Consider the following 14,650-nt stretch of genomic DNA (forward strand, 5'->3'; position numbering starts at 1 on the left):
GATCTGGACAATATTCAAGCTTGTGCTGACAAGAGGCAAGTAAATTTGTACCATACAAATGCCAGCCAAAGACCATCTCCAATAAGGGGCAATCTAATTACCACCCCTTGATATTCACTGAATCCCCCACTATCAACATCCTGAGGGTTACCTTTGACCAGAAGCTGGACTCGCCACATAAACATTGGCTACAAGAGCAAGTCAGAGGCTAGAAATACTGTGACAAGTAATTGGCCACCTGACTTCCCAAAGACTGTCCACTATCTATAAGGTACAAGTCAAGAGTGTGATGGAATACTCCACACGTTCCTGGTTCAGTACAGCTCCAACAACACCCAAATGCTTGACGTAATCCAGGACGAAGCAGGATGCATGATGCGCACCACATCCACAAGCATCCACTCCTTCTACCATCGACCTTCAATAGTGCAGTGTATACTGTCTCCAATACATACTGCAGAAATTCACCAAAGATCCTGAGACAGCACCTTCCAAACCCACAATTACTTCCATATAGGAGAAGAAGGGCAGCAGATACATGGGAAAACCACCAATGACAAGTTCCCCTCCAAGTCACTCACCATCCTGACTTGGAAATATATCACTATTCCTTCACTTTCACTGGGTCAAAATCTGGGAATTCCCTCCCTATGGTCATTATGGGTCCAAATACAGCATACATTCTGCAGCAGTTCAAGAAGGCAGCTCACCACCACATTCTCAAGGGCAACTAGGGATGGGCAGTAAATGCTGCCCAGCCAGCACCACCTATGTCCCAAGAGTGAATTTTAAAAAAAACTGGGTATCTATTCCAAGGCATGTCCACCCATCTGTTTTATTACTAAGCACTGCACAAGGCATAGACAACATTACAGTTCTGATCCGTGATCTCTATGTGCAAATTCTATAGATAGTTGTCTTAGGCTGTTAACTGGAGGCTACCTCCATATTAAATTAACTTCAGCAGGTCAAATTTAAATTGTGAAGTCAAGGGGAAAATGATTGGGACAGATAATGACTTTGCTTGATGTGATCTGAAATAGATATCGTGAATTTAAAGCCAACAAGAAAAAGCAGAAAATCAACTGTTTGAAATTAAGAGATTTATGGTTCAATTAATGAAAAGAAAATGCATAGGTCTTCAGATAAAAGTAAAATAGCTTCTGCTGGACAACAGCAGGGTAGAAGTTACTTACAATGAAGATAACCTTGTTCAAAAGGAAACCATGAACTCTGTAGGCATTCAATTTCTCAGCTTGTGAAAGCTCCATTTCTTTGCTGTGTGACCCAGCTGACCTATAAGACAGACAATAGATCTGTATCTGGTCTTGCTTTTGTTCTTTATAATTAAAACATATTGATTTTTCCACAGATATTTGTAAATTGTACTGCTGAGCAAGCTATTGCTATCCCAGAATAAGAAAATCCATTTCAGGCAGCAACACCCAACAGTTTTGAAAGCTCCTTGAAGCAGTAACTATTGAATGTGGAAATGAATTTCTTTTGGAAAATGAAGGAAATTATGGACCGTCTTTCACATTTACCTTAACAATCAGAGCGATAGCCACCTTTGTTATTCATGATGATGACTGAAATAACTTCTCCATTCTCCAATTGAATCTCGTTCAGTTTTTATGCAGTTCTTTTTCTTTTTATCTCTACGGAGTTTGTGATCCTGGAAAAGTGTGTTACCATTCCATTTAAGCACAAAATAGGAGTCCAAGTATCCAATTCAGTAAATGACACATGTTTAATACACGGGTAGCCATCATACTGGATTGAGCTGTTCCTCAGGTCTCAGAAGCTTATCGAACAATATTTAAACAAGGTCCTTCATATGTTGAAAGGTTCCATTTGGAACTAGATCATTAAAGAAAACAGCAACAGTAGCAGGACTGGATGGAGATGGAGGACAAGAGCATTGCATAGGAAACCACATCCACAGCAAATCATCAGGGTGCACCTTCCACCTTAACTCCACCGAGAAGTATTGTCTCAGGTGGCTTTGCTTCACAAAAGTAGCTGTCACCAAGCTGTGGAATCTGTCACAGGCACAACTCAACCCTTAAACTAGAGAATGTACAGAAGTGAATGTGATTGCCAAGGTCAACTTGTCCTTTAAGCTTTATGCGATGTGTCCCTTTCAGGCCTCAGCAAGTTTTGTTGGAGGCATCATCTAGGCTGTTCACCTGTTGTAAGGGAGTGTCACCAAGGTTCTCCATGCAAAGAGCAGCAATCTCTCATTTATGAACAGGGAAAAGCATACAAAATGTTATGTTTCACTACCATTGCTGGTTTCATCATTGACTATGGTACCTTAGACTGCTATCTTATTGCCACATATGTTTCCCTCCATCAGCCTGCCAGGTTTCTCAACAGAAAGTGTTCCATTCCTTCAAGCTTGCTGGTGACCATTTCTGGTGCATCATGCAGAAATGTGCCAAGTGTTCTGGCAGCTGTCCTGGTGCATTATTCCTGGTACAGTCCATCTCAGGCCAAGCTGCTGATGGATGATGTGGTAGATTTCAGTTTGTGATGGGGTTTGCTCACACTAACAACTGCCCTTCGACTAAACATCTAGTGTTAAGCTGAAGCAATGCTTCTGCAGACTGAACCCTTCAGGATCAGCTTTTCGCAAGAGTCCAGAACGTGCATCCAGATTTTTGGTCATTTAATGCATGCTTTGTCATCATGATGGACTATCATCCCAGACAACAAGAATTATAACAGGAGGAGGGATAGAATAAACAGGGAAAAAGAAAATCAGAAATCGCATTGATTACATGTTACTAGATCCCTGCACTGTCAGGAAACAATGCATAAAAAAAGCACTTCTTGTGAATCAATCCTCTAATTCCCGATACCCGAACAATCTTGCAATTCTTATCACAACCGTGCTCATGACCAGCATCTGATTGCCTTCTTTGGGTCCAGTGATATAGATTTTCCTTCACTTTATTATCACTAAAACAATCAAATCAAAATGCAGAACAAAAACAGATTTATCAAACAACGAAAAGGGCAGCATTTTTCCAAGTATTTCCATTTTTTTTATCGTTATGCATTGTTAAGTTCAAGAGCATGCAAGCATACCAAGATGCACATAATGCTTTCAGGTTGGATTATTCTAACTGTGGAGGTGAGGTAGAAACTGAGGGGCGGGGGACAGAAAAATGTGGGCTGTTGCGTCAGGGTAACTCCCTGATGCAACTGATGGATTCCTATCATTGGAGAAATTTCCTTGGAATGGGCACAAAACCACACACACACATCACAGTGTGTAGCTAGTTAACCTCACTAAGGCTCTACATGGTTGTGACTGGAGCAATCTTCAAACTCACCCTAAACTCAAGGATCTGTAAACCAGCTCCTCTGTGGACTAACAATGGGGCAGCTGCACTAAATTAATGTCCCCAATGCACAAACAGTTCCTCCAGAGGGATCTTTCCTCTGATTTAAGGGGCCTTATCAGTTTTGATCTTCATTAGTTTGTAACTTAATGAATAGCTCTAAGTATGCCATCATGTTGAGGTGTGACAGAAATCCTGCATTTGTATCAGCAGAGGCCACTCATCTGGTTAGGTATGCCAAGGCTCCAGACCTACTAGACCCCAATTCGGTCAGAAACATCAAGAGCCTGCCCACAGTCCTGAATAGTTGGTGAACACAGCCCTGACCACTTAAGAGGTCAATTCTAGGTAGATTGTGCCAGCAGATACATAATGGACAGATGTTAGGAGCCCTCTTTGTTCCCAACACCAGTGTCCCAAACTCCTGCCCATGATTTAAAGGGCCTTCTTGATTTCTCTGGGATTCTTTTTATCAGGCTTATGCTAACTCCCTCAGAGCAGCTGGCAAAAAACTACATGGAAATTCTACCCTAAAAAGATGACTATGTTCCTTTTATTAATACACTCTCAAAAATGCTGATGGTTGCCTTTGTAAAAAAATAAAGCTAACTTATTATAACAAAGAACAAAGAAAATTACAGCACAGGAACAGGCCCTTTAGCCCTCCAAGCCTGCGTTGATCCAGATCCTCTCTCTAAACCTGTCACCTATTTTCCAAGGATCTGTATCCCTCTGCTCCCTGCCCATTCATGTATCTGTCTAGATACATCTTAAATGATGCTATTGTGCCCGCCTCTACCACCTCCACTGGCAACGCGTTCCAGGCACCCACCACCCTCTGCGTAAAGAACTTTCCACGCATATCTCCCTTAAACTTTTCCCCCTCACCTTGAAATCATGACCCCTAGTAATTGAGTCCCCCACTCTGGGAAAAAGTTTCTTGCTATCCACCCTGTCTATACCTCTCATGATTTTGTAGACCTCAATCAGGTCCCGCCTCAACCTTCGTCTTTCTAATGTAAATAATCCTAATCTACTCAACCTGTCTTCATAGCCAGCACCCTCCATACCAGGCAACATCCTGGTGAACCTCCTCTGCACCCTCTCCAAAGCATCCACATCCTTTTGGTAATGTGGCGACCAGAACTGTATGCCGTATTCCAAATGTGGTCGAACCAAAGTCCTATACAACTGTAGCATGACCTGCCAACTCTTGTACTCAATACCCCATCCGATGAATGAAAGCATGCCGTATGCCTTCTTGACCACTCTATCCACTTGCGTTGCCACCTTCAGGGTACAATGGACCTGAACACCCAGATCTCTCTGTGCATCAATTTTCCCCAGGACTTTTCCATTTACCACATAGTTCGCTCTTGAATTGGATCTTCCAAAATGCATCACCTTGCATTTGACTGGATTGAACTCCATCTGCCTTTTCTCCGCCCAACTCTCCAATCTATCTGTATTCTGCTGCATTCTCCGACAGTCCCCTTCACTATCTGCTACTCCACCAATCTTAGTGTCATCTGCAAACTTGCTAATCAGACCATCTATACCTTCCTCCAGATCATTTATGGATATCACCAACAACAGCGGTCCCAACACGGATCCCTGTGGAACACCACTGGTCACAGTTCTCCATTTTGAGAAACTCCCTTCCACTACAACTCTCTGTCTCCTGTTGCCCAGCCAGTTCTCTATCCATCTAGCTAATACACCCTGGACCCCATGCGACTTCAGTTTCTCCATCAGCCTACCATGGGGAACCTTATCAAACGCCTTACTGAAGTCCATGTCTATGACATCTACAGCCCTTCCCTCATCTATCAACTTTGTCACTTCCTCAAAGAATTCTATCAAATTGGTAAGACATGACCTTCCCTGCACAAAACCATGCTGCCTATCACTAATAAGCCCACTTTCTTCCAAATGTAAATAGATCCTATCCCTCAGTATCTTCTCTAGCAGCTTCCCTACCACTGATGTCAGGATCACTGGTCTATAATTACCTGGATTATCCTTGCTACCCTTCTTAAACAAGGGGACAACATTAGCAATTCTCCAGTCCTCCAGGACCTCACCCATGCTCAAGGATGCTGTAAAGATACCTGTTAAGGCCCCAGCTATTTCCTCTCTCGCTTCCTTCAGTAACCTGGTATAGATCCCATCCGGACCTGGGGACTTGTCCACCCTAATGCCTTTTAGAATACCCAACAGTTCCCCCCTCCTTATGCTGACTTGACCTAGAGTAATCAAACATCTATCCCTAACCTCAATATCCGTCATGTCCCTCTCCTCAGTGAATACCGATGCAAAGTACTCATTAAGAATTTCACTCATTTTCTCTGACTCCTCACATAACTTCCCTCCTTTGTCCTCGAGTGGGCCACCCCTTTCTCTAGTTACCCTCTTGCTCCTTATATATGAATAAAAGGCTTTGGGATTTTCCTTAACCCTGTTTGCTAAAAATATTTCATGACCCCTTTTAGCCCTCTTAATTTCTCGTTTCAGAATGGTCCTACTTTGCCGATATTTTTCCGAAGCTTTGTCTGTTTTCTGTCACCTAGACCTTATGTACATTTCCTTTTTCTTCTTTGATAGTCTCACAATTTCACCTGTCATCCATGGTTCCCTAATTTTGCCCTTTCTATCCCTCATTTTTACAGGGACATTTCTGTCCTGCACTCTTGTTCTTTACAGTTGTTTCTTTCTGCTTCAACCCTCTTTACTCGTGTGTCATTTTCTTTTTTGGAATGCTGTCCTGTCCATTGCAACCTGAAGATACTGACTAAAAACAAAGCGAAAGAACTGTGAAAAGAATGCTGTGAATCAGAAACAAAAACAAAAAGGGCTGGGAAAGCTCAGCAGGGCTGGCAGCATCTGTGGAGAGAAATCAGAGTTAACATTTCGGGTCAAGTGACCCTTCCTTGGAACTGAAGATCCTGGCATAGTGCAAGGCTGCAACTTCGTAGCTGCTGGCCACTCACCTCAGCAATCTTTCTTTTTGATGATATACGGTATAAATAGTTGGGAGAAGGGCAAGGGCAGCCTCTACATAGTCCTACCTACATCTACCCTTTCACACAGGTGCACTTTCAAGCATGAAAACAGTGAAAAAATTCTCCTTTTCCTTGCTCAGTAACAGTATTTTGAGACTTATTGTAATGCTGTTCTTGCTCCTTTGTTGGAAATCAGTACAAGTATCATAATTTGGATTCTTTGTACTCTTGCTCCATACCAGGATAGTTAGCAAATAATTTATGAGAGGAGCTGTCTTTTTAACCTGAACTGCTTTATGTCTGCTACTTCCCTCCTGTTTCTTTTGCCCTCCTTGTGTTCTGCCCTTTTACAGCCCTGAAAGATATTCGTTAAAAGTTCTCATAGATCTGGTTTAATGAATGAATTTTCACTGAGAATTATATATTTCTAAGGCCAATGGAACTCTCATACTTTGGGGAGCCAGAAAATATATTTGTCCATTTCTGTCTAGTTAACTGTCAAATCCCAACATTAATTTTGTAAATCTCTCAAGTTTTATATGTACCGAGTAATATGGGTTAATCTTGAAGGATGGCAATATGATTTACAGAGATAATGCAAAGCAATCATTTATTCAAAGGGTCCTAGAAGATAGCTGGACATAACAGATGTCAGCAAAGTTGCAAGATGGCCAATGATTAGGCTTTAGAATAAGAGATGATTCGTGAAGAGATACGTTAATTAAGAATACCAGGTGATCAATCAGACCCAAGGTAAAACAGGGAATTAGTCTTTATTGGAAATATACACTTGCCTGTTCATAGCTTTTGCACTTATGCTAACAATATGTGTTCCATTCAGGAAATCAATAGACTTTCTATGAATTTAATTATATCCAAATATTCAAAATCCTCTATATCTATAACACAATTATAAGAATGTTCATTGTTTTTAGTAATTTATTATTTCACAGGATTTAGGCAGTGCTGAGTAGGCCAGCATTTATTTCCCATCCCAAATTGTTCTCGAGGAGGTGTAGAGCAGCCATATTGAACTCTTGCATTCCATGTGGTGTATGTACACCCACAATGCTGTTAAGAAGTATGCTCCAGGATTTTGACCCAGAGACAGTGAAGGGGCAGGGTTACGGTGTCAAGTCAGGATTGAGTGTGCCTTGAAGAATGACTTGCAGCCTTATTTAAAACTTTAACACCGTCCAGTAGAATAGCTCTATATTCCACGAATAACTGCTGGCAAGTGACTTTAATTAACAATTTAGTGAGGGACAGCATCAATATTTAAAATGTTTGATACTTCAGTCTGCTGCAAACAATGGAACATAATTATATAATTAGAACAGTTCAGCAGATTATTGCTGTCTGAATGCAGATAATGTAAAGGTCCATATTCTGTTTAACTTGGCATTGACTCAGTTTTTCATCTACTTTCTATTAATGTGAATGTAATGTAAGGGTAAGATGTGAATTTGCTGGTGTGAAACAGGCCCCTCTGTGAATGGACACATCCTCTTTATGATTTACAATCCACGTTTGAACTCTGGATTCTGTAATGATGAAAAATATTAAGAAATTTATTCCTTCTCTAACTTTCAACCATATTAACTGGCAATGTAATCACTAAATATGACCAGCCATTATAGTAACATTATTTTGGTTTATCCAATGGGAAGTGAGTGCTGTCTTTTATGGATAGTAATGAGCTCACACTCTGTCGGCCTGCTGTTCAGATGGGCCTGTCATATCACCCTGCATACTATGTGTAATGTGGCACATTGTTATTACTATTCTCAGTGTTTGTATTATTGTTATTATTAGGGGGTATGTGTATCTCTGAAAGTTCATTTCGTTGTCCTGGTTCCACAGAACATCGCAACGTTCACCTGAATGTGGAATCAAACGTGAACCCTCCTTTAAGGGGTATGTATGATGTCATTCCTGTGCAGGTACTTATCATTGGTATCATTTCTAACAGTATCAGGTAATAGTGATTAAACCAGGGGATCAGAAATCTCAGTCATTTGTAAGATTGCAGATCTTTTTGCATATACTCAAGATTCTTTACAGATTGGTGCTTAATTAGGACAAACAAGTTGGAAAAGTGAAAATTTGTGACAAAGGCAGAACTAACTAAATACATTGATTAATCTGGTAATAATTAAAAATCAATATTGATAAAATTCAAGTGTTTTATGCATTAATAGATATCCAAAGTTAAAACGCTTTACACAGCAAAATAACATGCTATTATTTCAGAATACAAGCATCAATTGAAAGGAAATGCCCATTTATATGTTTGATTTATTGTTTTTTTTATTGTTGCAATGATTTTGAGCCTCTGGTACTGATTTGCGCTGCAAGACACATATCATCCATTTCCCTTACAAAATAGTTTAACTGTTTTAATCGTAGACTTGTTTGCACTATGTAGTTTGGAAGGTGCTAAAAAAAATCTTAAAGTGACTTAAAGAGACAGTATCCTTTAGTCTAGCGAGGTTGTTCAACACAATGTCAAAAAAAATCAGTCCAGTATGTGCTATCTTATTAAACCTCTTTAGCCTTTAGGCAGAGCTTTGTGTACTTCCGTTAAAAAAAAAAGTTTGGCGGTGGCAGCCATTCAATTTTTTTTAAGAAAGCGACAGTTTCTGTGCTGAATTCTGGAAAAGAAACCGTATTACTTTAGCACAAAATTGTGCACTTGAATTAGAATTGCAATTGAAATGTAAATTTCTATAATCTATTAAATTAATTAGAATAGTGAAGTGGAATACTATAATTGAACTATCCTGTTTGTCAAACGGTGACATGATATTTTGCATGCATTTCATTGGGGATAGAAAGAACTGTTGGAACTTAACTTTAAAATTCTATCTCTTTCATCTAACAAGAAATACTGTCTCTTTATGACAAATAAGAATGTATGTATTTTAATTGGTTCGAGGATTTTAGATGCATCAGATCTTTGACAAGTGGTCTGATAGTCTGCCTTTTAAAAATGAAAGTCTGTACCCTGTTTTGTTCTGATTGGATTCACTGTTCCGTGAGAGACATTTGCAATCAAGTCAACTGAAGTAGTTCGAACGACGGTGAAATCGCAAAATAAAAAAAGTGAAAATGAGCTGCAGTGAGCAGACTGACACTTTGTCATGTATGTTGACTGATGCGCTTTAACATCTTCTGGTTTGAACCAGAGTAGTGTGTCAGTGAACAGTGCCCCCGCTCTTCTCATTAAATGTCACTGTCAGTTTATCGGAGCCGCTCGTATGAAATGGAAATGTATTATGCTGGAGCTGTCACACTGTATATCTTTCTGTATCCTATTGCATTTAGAAGGAGGTTTCTATGACATTTTGATTGTAGTTCGAATTGTTTTCTTCAGTTTGTTTTTACTTTGTACCATGTATTGTGTCCTTTCTAGCTGACAGCACTGGAGGAAAACCTCTTGTGCTTGCTGTTTTCCATGTTAACACGACAACAAAGAGGTTTACTGTCTTAAAGTGGCCCTAACCTCCTTGAGCAGTAAAGCCCTTCCACTTATTGCATTGCTCTATTTCTTGTTTGTCTATTGCCAGTGTTTCGATGGTCTAGTCTATGCTTCTTGTCATAAATTTACTAATTAACATGTCATTCACTATCGCAAAAATTTCAGTGAACAATGGCCATAAAGATTCCTTTACTTGTATACATAATTATTAATATTCTCAATAGAGTTTGAATAAATATATTAATTCAGTAGCAGTGGTATAATATTTAATTACAGGCTACCATTTGTTAATTGCAACTAGCAAGAAACAAGATATTGTTGTAAAAGAAATCAGAGTAAAGTAAACCCATATGGCATTACATTCTGACAATATCACCTGTTTTATCAACTGTGTGATCTTTGCCACAGAATGTTACAGGCTCATGTTATAATAGGAAAGCTTGAGCTAGCTTTAAGACCAATATTTGGTGTTTTGTGACTGGTCTTTGCCTTAATAAAGATCTTTATTTTTCTTGGGGAACTATAAACTAAGATGTTGGACTGAATCTTTCCAGAGATTGACTATTCATCGTGATTCCCAGAGGGTTTTTTTTTCATGGGGCCTAGCAAATTTTCTTGCACTATAATCTTGAATTAGCTTCATTAATTAGATACCACACCTGATAGCACCCTTCTCATCTAATGGCCACCCACTTCTCCTAATTCTTCCACTCACTGTAAATGGAAATACTCACCACTACTGGGATATCTCAGGACCCTTGGTGCTAGGGCTGCCTTTGAAACATCAACCCCTTCCCCCTGCCACCAGCTGCAACCCAATCAAATGTTGGCAGTTGCCCTTCGCTATTAATCCAGTAGTACACCAGGCCAAATCAATATCTGTCATGAAACAGAGGTGCCATGGCTGACATTTCCTTGCAAATATAATTACTACACATTCCTATCCTAATCATTGTTTAGGCAACAAGATACACAACTTCTTTGATGTTAGCCTCATTCCCTGTAGTCACTGCTACCGTTTCACTACTACCCGCTGTAACCCAGCATCTTATCATTGTCAATTTGGGACTATCACATAAAGGGAAGCCTTCAAACTGTTTAAAACATTTATCTTTATTCATCAACCCCAAAAGTGAACAGAGGACAAACAATCAGAAGTTCCATTTGCCTTTCAATATAGAAATGAACTGCTTTCATGTCCAGCAATAATAATTTTACATTAATTGAGTGATTACCGCACCTAAATCTCATCTACTGGAGCCGCGTGTTACCCAAGTCCTGTCCGGCTTGTGGCGCCTGATGCTACGGTGCTCTATCATGCAGATGGTAATGTTTCTCTTGTTCAATGTCCTCATCCACCTTTTCAGAAGGCTGGTCCCCCTCACCAAGCACTTTAGAATTTATCACATTCTGTCTTCACCTTCTCCAGTTATGCAGAACACAGACACGAGGTTTATGCGACATAGACTGTGCATAGTACTTTGTGAGAAGTCTGCAGACTGTTCCAAGCCAGAAAACCTCACTTTCAACAGGCCTATCATCTGCTCCACTGGAGCCCTGGTCAAAGGATGGGCTACATTGAATCCACCCTCCACCTGGTATGATGATGCATCACCGGACTCAAAACATTCACTCTTCTTTCACTTGCTGCCAGACCTGCTGAGTTTTTCCAGAAATTTCTGATTTTGTTTCAGATTTCCAGCATCTGCAGTTCTTTGTTTTATGTTTCCAGCTTCCTTTGTACCAGGGATGACTCCAACCAGTGGAAAGTTTTCCGCCCTGATTCCATTTGACTCCAATTCTGCTAGGGCACCTTGATGCCACCATTGGTCAAATGTTGCCTCGATGTCAAGGGCAATCATTCTCACCTTATCTTTGGAATTCAGATCTTTTGTCCATGTTTGAACTAAGGTTTTAATGAAGTCAAAAACTGAGTGGAATCCAAACTTGATGGAACCCAAACTGAACATCAGTGAATAGGTTATTGTTAAGCAAATGCTGCTTAATAGCACTGTTGACGACACCTTCCATCACTTCACTGACAATTGAGAGTAGACTTATGGACTGTTAATTGCTGGGTTAGATTTAACCTGCTTTCTTGAAGTTCTCCACCCAGTGTAGATTCTGCTCCTACGTCAACTCCTTAGCAACACCTTTGCTGAATCTGCCTTTCCAATTGGGACAGGGCATACCCAGAGACTGTGACAGTGTTGGCTGGATAATTGTGAGTAAGGTATGATTCTGTGAGTGTGACTATGTCAGTTTGTTGCTTGATTAGACTGTGAGCTTCCCAAACCTTGGCACTAGCCCCAGGTATTAGGAAGGAGAGCTCTGCATGGTTGATAGGATTGTGTTTTCTTTGTTATTTCTGGTGCCTTAGTTGACGCTAGGTAGTCGGCCTGGTTTCATTTCTTTTCTAGTGGTTTATATAGCTGAATGGCTTGTTAGGCCATTTCAGAGGGAAGAGTCAAGCACATTACTTGGAATCACATTTAGGCCAGATCCGTAAGGATGTTAGATTTTCTTTCCTAAAGGACTTTAGTGAAACACATTTTTTCTTTACAGCAATTGACAATGGTTTCATGGTTTACATTAGACTTTTAATTCTACCATCTGCTCTGGTGGGATTTGAACCCATAACCGAACATTACTAGAGTCTCTGGATTATAAATCTAGTGACAATACCACTAGTCCATAGTATTTCCTTATTTGGTTGATGCCCATATGCAGAGCATTTGCTGTTGGGTTGCTGGTTGGGGCTGTAGGTTTGATATTGACACAGCATGGTGTCCTATAGCAACATGTCCATCCCTTTGTCTGATGACAGCTGATAAGGATGATAAACTGCTTGGCCTAGTGCCTGCACTAAACAGAAAGGAAATACAGAAATACTATGTGCCTTTAAGGTCTGGCTAAGGGAGCAAAGTGCAGAAAGGCAAGGTAAGGCAGGGATGCCATGAGCATCTGGGAAGATGCAAAGTAAATCTGTAGTAAGAAAGTGAGTGAGCAGCCCTGAGATGCAGCCTACTCCAATACATGAGCTTGTTGCCTGACCCAGTGTGCAAAGTTCCCTCGAAATAACATACCAATGAGAGGTGCCAGAGTGCGCCAAAATGTGACATTGTTGTACAGAAGCATACTGCAAATGGATAGGAGATGTGCCAGGATGATGCTGAGAGACTTGTACATGCAGAGTGCCAATGCCTATAGATGTGGGTGTATGTAGTCACTACGCCTGGAATATGCACTGATATGTTGATTCCAGATGTCTGAGATGAATGTCCAGTGGAACAAGCAATGAACTGGAGTCATTGGGTACCCATTCAGTCGTTCGTGTCAGGAATTTTTGACAACCAGTTTCTGTCTGGTAAGTGGGAGAATTACGATCCTGCAAATTAATGAGGTGAGATTAGATAGTAACAATGATAAGGATGATAATGATTGGTAATTCATTTTGATAAACCTCTTGCCACTCGCTACTAAGAATCTCATCTCGACATTCGAGGACTTGGTTTGATGTCTGATGTTTTAGTCTCAAAATTGAGAAGGGTGCGGCCAGACAATTCATCCAATTTTCCCCAAATATCTTCCCATAGGGTCCATGTAGTTCAATGTCACAATAATTTGAACGAACATGTGATACTTCCAACTCTTTGGCTAACATATTCCAAACCTAGACTGTATTTGATTGAGTGTTTTGAAGAAGTAACAAAGAGGATTGATGAGGGCAGAGCAGTGGACGTGATCTATATGGACTTCAGTAAGACATCCAACAAGGTTCTTCATGGTAAACTGGTTAGCAAGGTCAGATTACATGGAATACAGGGAGAACTAGCCATTTGGACACAGAACTGACTCAAAGGTAGAAGACAGAGGGTGGTGGTGGTGCTTTAGAGACTGGAGGCCTGTGATCAGTGCTGGATCCATTGCTTTTCATCATTTATGCAAATGTTTTGGATGTGAACAAAGGAGGTATGGTTACTAAGTTTGCAGATGACATCAAAATTGGAAGTTTAGTGGACAGCGAAGAATGTTACCTCAGAATACAATAGGATCTTAATCAGTTGGGCCAACGGGCCGAGGAGTGGCAGGTGGATTTTAATTTAGATGGATGTGAAGTGTTGCATTTTGAAAAGGCAAATCAGTGCAGGACTTATATGCTTAATGGTAAGGTTTAGGGGAGCGTTGCTGAACAAAGAGACCTTGAAGTGCAGGTTCATAGTTTCTTGAAAGTGGAGTCCAGGTAAATAAGATATCGACGAAAGCATGTGGTGTGCTTGCCTTTACTGGACAGTGCATTGAGTAAAGGAGTCGGGAGACTATGTTGAAGCTGTACAGGACATTGGTGAGGCCACTTTTGGAATACTGTGTGCAGTTCTGGTCACCCTGCTATGGGAAGGATGGTGTGAAACTTGAAAGGGTTCAGAAAAGATTTACAAGGATGTTGCCAGGGTTGGAGGGTTTGAGCTATAGGGAAAGACTGAATAGACTGGGACTATTTTTCCTGGAGCATTGAAGGCTGATGGGTGACCTAATAGAGGTTTATAAAATCATGAGGTTCATGGATAGGTCAATAGACAAGATCTCTTCCCTGGCGTTGAGGAATCTAAAACTAGAGGGAATAGGTTTAAGGTGAGAGGGGAAAGATTTAAAAGGGAGCTAAGGGACAACTTTTTCACGCAGAGGGTGGTGGATGTATGGAATGAGCTGCCAGAGGAAGTGGTGAAGGCTGGTACAATTACAACATTTGAAAGGCATCTTGGATATGTGAATAGAAAAGATTTAGAGGGATATGGGCCAAAGCTATCAAATGGGAC

At 40.6% G+C, this 14,650-nt stretch overlaps 1 protein-coding gene across 2 annotated transcripts in view; it reads left to right on the forward strand.

Annotated features, from left to right (window-relative positions):
- pcdh11 (protocadherin 11) overlaps positions 1 to 14,650 on the forward strand; it is a 664,642-nt gene that overhangs the window by 586,245 nt on the left and 63,747 nt on the right. Inside the window, exon 4 of one of the 2 annotated variants that reach the window (XM_048605336.1) lies at positions 8,168 to 8,269. The exons of the other annotated variant lie outside the window; for it this stretch is intronic. Within the exon in view, the coding sequence (XP_048461293.1) occupies positions 8,168 to 8,269 (102 nt within the window). The remainder of the gene's footprint in view (positions 1 to 8,167; positions 8,270 to 14,650) is intronic. 2 annotated transcript variants of the gene reach the window in all.

The sequence above is a fragment of the Rhincodon typus genome, chromosome 14, assembly GCF_021869965.1.
Source record: "Rhincodon typus isolate 14 chromosome 14, sRhiTyp1.1, whole genome shotgun sequence".
NCBI lineage: Eukaryota > Metazoa > Chordata > Chondrichthyes > Orectolobiformes > Rhincodontidae > Rhincodon > Rhincodon typus.